The sequence below is a fragment of the Hippoglossus hippoglossus genome, chromosome 3 (assembly GCF_009819705.1).
Source record: "Hippoglossus hippoglossus isolate fHipHip1 chromosome 3, fHipHip1.pri, whole genome shotgun sequence".
In the NCBI taxonomy this organism is placed as follows: Eukaryota; Metazoa; Chordata; class Actinopteri; order Pleuronectiformes; family Pleuronectidae; genus Hippoglossus; species Hippoglossus hippoglossus.
Window position 1 is genome coordinate 3201532 of NC_047153.1, and position 8525 is coordinate 3210056.

The following is an 8525-nucleotide window of genomic DNA, read 5'->3' on the forward strand; positions in this document are numbered from 1 at the left end:
ACTTTAATGCAGGTCTGAAAACAGAGAAAGTGATGTTTAGTCAAAGTCCTTTATTTTCACACATGGACTCAGTTTAATTTACAGTGAAGTTTAATCCTTTATACTTTATACAAGTCTTCTCTAGACTGGACGACTGTAACTCCCTCCTCTCTGGAATAAGCCAAAAGTCACTCTCCTGCCTCCAACCAGTTCAGAACGCAGCAGCTTCTCACTGGTATTAAACGGCAACATCACATCTCCCTGATCCTCGCTTCTCTCCATTGGCTCCCTGTCCGTTTTAGAATTGATTTTAAGATTTTACTGATCACTTTTAAAGCATCTGGCCCCAAACTACATCACAGAATTATTGAGCCCGTATGTTCCTGCACGCAGCCTTAGATCCTCAGGTGGATCCTGCTGTTCCAAAGTCCAGGTTGAAAACTAAACCGTGACCGTGCTTTTACCATCAGGGCCCCTCGGCTTTGGAACAGCCCCCTGAGGAGATAAGGCAGAGTCAGTGACTTCTTTTAAATCACTTCTTAAAACACTTTTTTATAGACTTGCTTTTAAGTGATGTTGTCTTTTTACTGTGTTTTTATCATTTTCACCTTTTATTTACTTGTTCATTTATCTCTATTGTCATTTTACTGCTTTTATGGGTTCAAGTTTTTATTTACTCTTCTTGCTTTGCTGTCAAAGCACTTTGTAAATCTGTTTTTAAAAAGTATTATATTAATAAAGTTTATTATTGTTATTATTTATTCAGGTTGGAGGACTGCAGTCTGTCAGAGATCAGCTGTTCTTCTCTGGCTTCAGCTCTGAGGTCAAACCCCTCTCATCTGAGAGAACTGGATCTGAGTATCAACAACCTGCAGGACTCAGCAGTGAAGGAGCTGTGTGGTTTTCTACAGAGTCCAACCTGTCGACTGGAGACTCTGAGGTCAGTTCACTGACTGACTTTTGTAGATCTCATATCTATAATACAGCATTTATACCCAATTTATCTCATTCAATTCTAATTTAACATAATTCCTCTTCATACATAACATGAATCCATTCATTAATTAATCGGTGACATTTTAAATATTCAGCTACTTGTTAAAACACTGAGTTTAGTTCTGGATTTCCTAAACTGATCTGCAGGACAGAGACCGGGTCCAAATAATATATTTTTACTGAATCAGGACTAGTTTTTAGTCCAACATGTCTGATTTCATATTTATCTTCCATGTTATGAGTCTGTGCTGACATGAATATTTGTGTGTTATTTTCACACATGAACTCAGTTTAATTTACAGTTAAGTTTTATTCTTTCTCCAGGTTGAAGAGCTGCAGACTGTCAGAGATCAGCTGTTCTTCTCTGGCTTCAGCTCTGAGGTCAAACCCCTCTCATCTGAGAGAACTGGATCTGAGTAGAAACAACGACCTGCAGGACTCAGGAGTGAAGGAGCTGTGTGGTTTTCTACAGAGTCCAACCTGTCGACTGGAGACTCTGGGGTCAGACATCATGTTTTATTGTTAGAGTTTCAGTTTGGTGACATCTAGTGGTGAAGTGTCATGTTGCAGCTGAACACCCCTCACCTCACCCTCCCCTTCCAAACATGAAAGACAACCTGTGGTAGCTTCAGTTGACATAGAAACTCAAAAGGTTTAGTTGGTCCAGTTTGGGCTACTGTAAAAAACATGGCTTCCTCTGTAGAGAGGACCCGCTCCTGATGTAAATATAAAGTATGTTAATATAATGTAGTTAAATAAAAAGGTCTCATTTTAGGGTAAAGAAAACAACGGTTAGTTTCCAACCAGTTCAGAACGCAGCACCTTCTCACTGGTATTAAACAGCAACATCACATCTCCCTGATCCTCGCTTCTCTCCATTGGCTCCCTGTCTGTTTTAGAATTGATTTTAAGATTTTACTGATCACTTTTAAAGCATCTGGCCCCAAACTACATCACAGAATTATTGAGCCCATATGTTCCTGCACGCAGCCTTAGATCCTCAGGTGGATCCTGCTGTTCCAAAGTCCAGGTTGAAAACTAAACCGTGACCGTGCTTTTACCATCAGGGCCCCTCGGCTTTGGAACGGCCCCCTGAGGAGATAAGGCAGAGTCAGTGACTTCTTTTAAATCACTTCTTAAAACCCATTTGTATAGACTTGCTTTCATGTGATGTTGTCTTTTTATTGTGTTTTTATCATTTTTACCTTTTATATACTTGTTAATTTATCTCTATTGTCATTTTACTGCTTATATGGGTTCAAGTTTTTATTTACTTTTATTGTTTTGCTGTCAAAGCACTTTGTAGACTCTGTTTTTAAAAAGTACAATATCAATAAAGTTTATTATTGTTATTATTTATCCAGGTTGATTCGCTGCAGTCTGTCAGAGATCAGCTGTTCTTCTCTGGCTTCAGCTCTGAGGTCAAACCCCTCTCATCTGAGAGAACTGGATCTGATAAACAACGACCTGCAGGACTCAGGAGTGAAGGAGCTGTGTGGTTTTCTACAGAGTCCAACCTGTCGACTGGAGACTCTGAGGTCAGTTCACTGACTGACGTTTGTAAATCTCATATCTATAATACAGCATTTATACCCAATTGATCTCATTTAATTCTAATTTAACATAATTCCTCTTCATACATAACGTGAATCCATTCATTAATTAATCAGTGACATTTTAAATATTCAACTACTTGTTAAAACACATCTGAGTTTAGTTCTGGATTTCCTAAACTGATCTGCAGGACAGAGACCGGGTCCAAATAATCTATTTTTACTGAATCAGGACTCGTTTTTAGTCCAACATGTCTGATTTCATATTTATCTTCCATGTTATGAGTCTGTGCTCACATGAATATTTGTATGTTATTTTCACACATGAACTCAGTATAACCCTTGTGTTGTCCCTGCTTCCCCCCGCTGTTGGCCCCCTCACATAGCCCACCCCATATTAGGACGCACACGTAGGGCAATAGACAAGTGAGCAGCCCTTGCAGATGTATTTGTTACACCCGCGGCACATGGTGTGAGTTTTACAGTCCTTCTTCCTGGGGCATATCTGACACCTCTTCCTCTTACTCGCCCCGAGCGGGGTTGCTGCTAGGGCTATGGAGGAGGCCGGACGCTCGGGTTGAGTGTCGTAGTCGTCGTGGTCAAGAGCTGTCTATGCGGCGGCGGTGGCGGCTTTTACAGCCTTCACAACCGCGGCAGACGCTTCCGTGCGGGGGATGCGCTCCCTTCGTGCGATGAACAGAGTCACGAGAGCCTTTCCCAGCTGCTCTAGGAACACCCTCCGCTTGTTCCGCTTGCCCGGCATCCAGTCTGGGTTGATCTCTCTCCATATCACGAAGGCGTTGTAGGAAGAGACGTCGAGAATGTTGTGAAAGACGACCAGGGGCCAGCGCGCGGTCATCCTCCTGCAGCTGTACGTTCCGATCATCTTGTCTAGGTTGTCCACGCCACCTTTGTTGCGGTTGTAGTCCAGGACGATGACCGGTTTCCCGTCCTCGCGGTCGCTGACGTCGGCCTCAGCGTGCCGTGTGCTCAGGAGTACCACGTTCCTGCTTTTCTTTGGGATGTAGGACACCAGAGTGGCGGTGGGCGTGAATGCGAACTTGGATGAGAACACCTCTCTTCCCTTGACCACGAGCAGCCCGGTCGGGAGCTCAGGCTTGTTCTTCCGAACCGTGCCGACCACGGTGAGCTTCCTCTCCAGCAGCTGCCGCGCAAGTTCGTAGGAGGTGAAGTAATTGTCACACGTGACGTTACGACCGTGCAGTCCCTCCGTTACATCGAGCACTACCCGCAACCCCTGGTTCCATTCTGGGCGTCTGCCGCTCGGCTTTCCGGTTTACACTTGCATCTTCCAAGCGTAGCTGTATTTAGCATCGCAGGCCACCCATGACTTGATCCCGTATTTCGCCGGCTTGCAGGGCATGTACTGACGGAACGGACACCGGCCTAGCTGTTGGAGAACCTGTTCTCTGGTGAAACGCTCCTGACGTGACATCGTGCCATGGTCCGGGAGGGTGGCACATGGAGAACGACGCGCCGGCTTCTTTGTGGGTCTAATGTACCCCCCTAGATTACAATTGGAATCAGGTGTGGGTCTAAATGACCACACAGAGCACCACAGCGCCCTCTCTGGGGGTCTAAATGAACCCCCAGGAGAATCGAGAATGACAATCCATTGGTCTCAATTACCCCAGGAGAATTAGATAATGACAATCCTTGGGTCACCCTAACCCTAACCCTGACCGGCCAGGGCTTGCGGATGATCACACGCACGCACGCACGCACACACACACTCTGGGTCAATCCGACCCAGGAATAACACGAGGGTTAATTTACAGTTACGTTTTATTCTGTCTCCAGGTTGAAGAGCTGCAGACTGTCAGAGATCAGCTGTTCTTCTCTGGCTTCAGCTCTGAGGTCAAACCCCTCTCATCTGAGAGAACTGGATCTGAGTAGAAACAACGACCTGCAGGACTCAGGAGTGAAGGAGCTGTGTGGTTTTCTACAGAGTCCAAGCTGTCGACAGGAGATTCTGAGGTCAGACATCATGTTTTATTGTTGGTTCAGTTTGGTGACATCTAGTGGTGAAGTGTCATGTTGCAGCTGAACACCCCTCACCTCACCCTCCCCTTCCAAACATGAAAGAGAACCTGTGGTAGCTTCAGTTGTCATAGAAATTCAAAAGGTTTAGTTTGTCCAGTCTGGGCTACTGTAAAAAAACATGGCTTCCTCTGTAGAGAGGACCCGCTCCTGATGTAAATATAAAGTATGTAAATATAATGTAGTTAAATATAAATGTCTCATTTTAGGGTAAAGAAAACAACAATTAGTTTCCAACCAGTTCAGAATGCAGCAGCTTCTCACTGGTATTAAACGGCAACATCACATCTCCCTGATCCTCGCTTCTCTCCATTGGCTCTCTGTCCATTTTAGAATTGATTTTAAGATTTTACTGATCACTTTTAAAGCATCTGGCCCCAAACTACATCACAGAATTATTGAGCCTGTAGGTTCCTGCACGCAGCCTTAGATCCTCAGGTGGATCCTGCTGTTCCAAAGTCCAGGTTGAAAACTAAACCGTGACCGTGCTTTTACCATCTGGGCCCCTCGGCTTTGGAACGGCCCCCTGAGGAGATAAGGCAGAGTCAGTGACTTCTTTTAAATCAATTCTTAAAACCCATTTTTATAGACTTGCTTTTATGTGATGTTGTGTTTTGACTTTGTTTTTATCATTTCCACCTGTTATTTACTTGTTCATTTATCTCTATTGTCATTTTACTGCTTTTATGGGTTCAAGTTTTATTTATTTTTCTTGCTTTGCTGTCAAAGCACTTTGTAAACTCTGTTTTTAAAAAGTATTATATCAATAAAGTTTATTATTATTATTATTATTTATTCAGGTTGTGGGGCTGCAGTCTGTCACAGATCAGCTGTTCTTCTCTGGCTTCAGCTCTGAGGTCAAACCCCTCTCATCTGAGAGAACTGGATCTGAGTCTAAACGACAACCTGCAGGACTCAGGAGTGAAGGAGCTGTGTGGTTTTCTACAGAGTCCAACCTGTCGACTGGAGACTCTGAGGTCAGTTCACTGACTGACTTTTGTAGATCTCATATTTATAATACAGCATTTATACCCAATTGATCTCATTTAATTCTAATTTAACATAATTCCTCTTCATAATAACGTGATCCATTCATTAATTAATCTGTGACATTTTAAATATTCAGCTACTTGTTAAAACACATCTGAGTTTAGTTCTGGATTTCCTAAACTGATCTGCAGGACAGAGACCGGGTCCAAATAATATATTTTTACCGAATCAGGACTCGATTTTAGTCCAACATGTCTGATTTCATATTTATCTTCCATGTTATGAGTCTGTGCTGACATGAATATTTGTGTATTATTTTCACACATGAACTCAGTTTAATTTACAGTGTAGTTTTATCCTTTATCCAGGTTGGAGAGCTGCAGACTGTCAGAGATCAGCTGTTCTTCTCTGGCTTCAGCTCTGAGGTCAAACCCCTCTCATCTGAGAGAACTGAATCTGAGAGGAAACGACCTGCAGGACTCAGGAGTGAAGGAGCTGCTTGATCTACAGCAGAGTTCAGGCTGTCGACTGGAGACTCTGAGGTCAGTAGATGGTTGGAGTCAGTCCACGCTGCTTTCATCAGTATTTTACTAAACACAGTCAGTATCACAGTACAGATCCAGGGTCTGTGCTACCAAGCAGGATTTGTGGTTATCAGGTTAACTTCAGGTTTAGTTTTTTCAGTCCTACGAAGCTCGTTCACTTCTTAACGAGGTAAATCACCATGGTAACTTCTGATGAACGGCTAACCTGCTCCAGGTTAAGTTGGAGATCAACCTGTATCAAAGCTCCGCCCACTGACCACAGTGACTCTCCACTGTTGTGTGGTGCACACTCTCCTTAAAGGGACGGATAAGGGAAGTTTAAATCAACGTCTGGTTGGTTCAGTTGATCTCTAACTCACCCAGAACATCTCAATCTCTCCAGACTCATCCTATCACCAAAACACCAGATGCACTCAGTCAGCTTCCTGAAGATAGGTCCAGTGTGTCCTCAGAGTCAGTGTGTGTCCTCAGTGTCAGTGTGTGTCCTCAGAGTCAGTGTGTGTGTCCTCAGAGTCAGTGTGTGTCCTCAGAGTCAGTGTGTCCTCAGAGTCAGTGAGACAGTGTGTGTCCTCAGAGACAGTGAGACAGTGTGTGTCCTCAGAGTCAGTGAGTGTCCTCAGAGTCAGTGTGTGTCCTCAGAGTCAGTGAGACAGTGTGTGTCCTCAGAGTCAGTGTGACAGTGTGTCCTCAGAGACAGTGAGACAGTGTGTGTCCTCAGAGACAGTGTGTGTCCTCAGAGTCAGTGTGTGTCCTCAGAGTCAGTGTGTGTCCTCAGAGTCAGTGAGACAGTGTGTGTCCTCAGAGTCAGTGTGACAGTGTGTCCTCAGAGACAGTGAGACAGTGTGTGTCCTCAGAGACAGTGTGTGTCCTCAGAGTCAGTGTGTGTCCTCAGAGTCAGTGTGTGTTCTCAGAGTCAGTGTGTGTCCTCAGAGTCAGTGAAACAGTGTGTGTCCTCAGAGTCAGTGTGACAGTGTGTCCTCAGAGACAGTGAGACAGTGTGTGTCCTCAGAGACAGTGTGTGTCCTCAGAGTCAGTGTGTGTCCTCAGAGTCAGTGTGTGTTCTCAGAGTCAGTGTGTGTCCTCAGAGTCAGTGAGTGTCCTCAGAGACAGTGTGTGTCCTCAAAGACAGTGAGACAGTGTGTCCTCAGAGTCAGTGTGTGTGTCCTCAGAGTCAGTGAGTGTCCTCAGAGACAGTGTGTGTCGTCAGAGTCAGTGAGACAATGTGTGTCCTCAGAGACAGTGAGACAGTGTGTGTCCTCAGAGTCAGTGTGTGTCGTCAGAGTCAGTGTGTTTTCTTCAGAGTCAGTGTGTGTCCTCAGTCAGGGAGACGGTGTGTGTCCTCAGAGACAGTGTGTGTCCTCAGAGTCAGTGGGACAGTGTGTGTCCTCAGAGTCAGTGTGTGTCCTCAGAGACAGTGAGACAGTGAGTGTCCTCAGAGACAGTGTGTGTCCTCAGAGTAAGTGTGTGTCCTCAGAGTCAGTGTGTGTCCTTAGACTCAATGTGTGTCATCAGAGTCAGTGTGTGTCCTCAGAGTCAGTGAGACAGTGTGTGTCCTCAGAGACAGTGACACATTGTGTGTCCTCAGAGACCGTGTGTGTCCTCAGAGTCAGTGTGTGTCCTCAGAGACAGTGAGACAGTGTGTGTCCTCAGAGTCAGTGTGTGTCGTCAGAGTCAGTGTGTTTTCTTCAGAGTCAGTGTGTGTCCTCAGTCAGGGAGACGGTGTGTGTCCTCAGAGACAGTGTGTGTCCTCAGAGTCAGTGGGACAGTGTGTGTCCTCAGAGTCAGTGTGTGTCCTCAGAGACAGTGAGACAGTGTGTGTCCTCAGAGTAAGTGTGTGTCCTCAGAGTCAGTGTGTGTCCTCAGAGACAATGTGTGTCCTCATAGTCAGTGTGTGTCCTCAGAGTCAGTGAGACAGTGTGTGTCCTCAGAGACAGTGACACATTGTGTGTCCTCAGAGACCGTGTGTGTCCTCAGAGTCAGTGTGTGTCCTCAGAGACAGTGAGACAGTGTGTGTCCTCAGAGTCAGTGTGTGTCCTCAGAGACAGTGGACAGTGTGTGTCCTCAGAGTCAGTGGACAGTGTGTGTCCTCAGAGTCAGTGAGACAGTGTGTCCTCAGAGTCAGTGTGTGTGTCCTCAGAGTCAGTGAGTGTCCTCAGAGACAGTGTGTGTCGTCAGAGTCAGTGAGACAATGTATGTCCTCAGAGACAGTGAGACAGTGTGTGTCCTCAGAGTCAGTGTGTGTCGTCAGTCAGGGAGACGGTGTGTGTCCTCAGAGACAGTGTGTGTCCTCAGAGTCAGTGGGACTGTGTGTGTCCTCAGAGTCAGTGTGTGTCCTCAGAGACAGTGAGACAGTGAGTGTCCTCTGAGACAGTGTGTGTCCTCAGAGTCAGTGTGTGTCCTC

General features: G+C 45.5%; 1 protein-coding gene across 1 annotated transcript in view; it reads left to right on the forward strand.

Moving 5' to 3' along the window:
- LOC117759329 (ribonuclease inhibitor-like) overlaps positions 1-2526 on the forward strand; it is an 11247-nt gene extending 8721 nt beyond the window's left edge. The window contains exons 6-8 of the mRNA XM_034581394.1: positions 746-919; positions 1300-1476; positions 2340-2526. Of these exons, the coding sequence (XP_034437285.1) occupies positions 746-919; positions 1300-1476; positions 2340-2526 (538 nt within the window). The remainder of the gene's footprint in view (positions 1-745; positions 920-1299; positions 1477-2339) is intronic.
- Positions 2527-8525: the final 5999 nt, after the last annotated feature.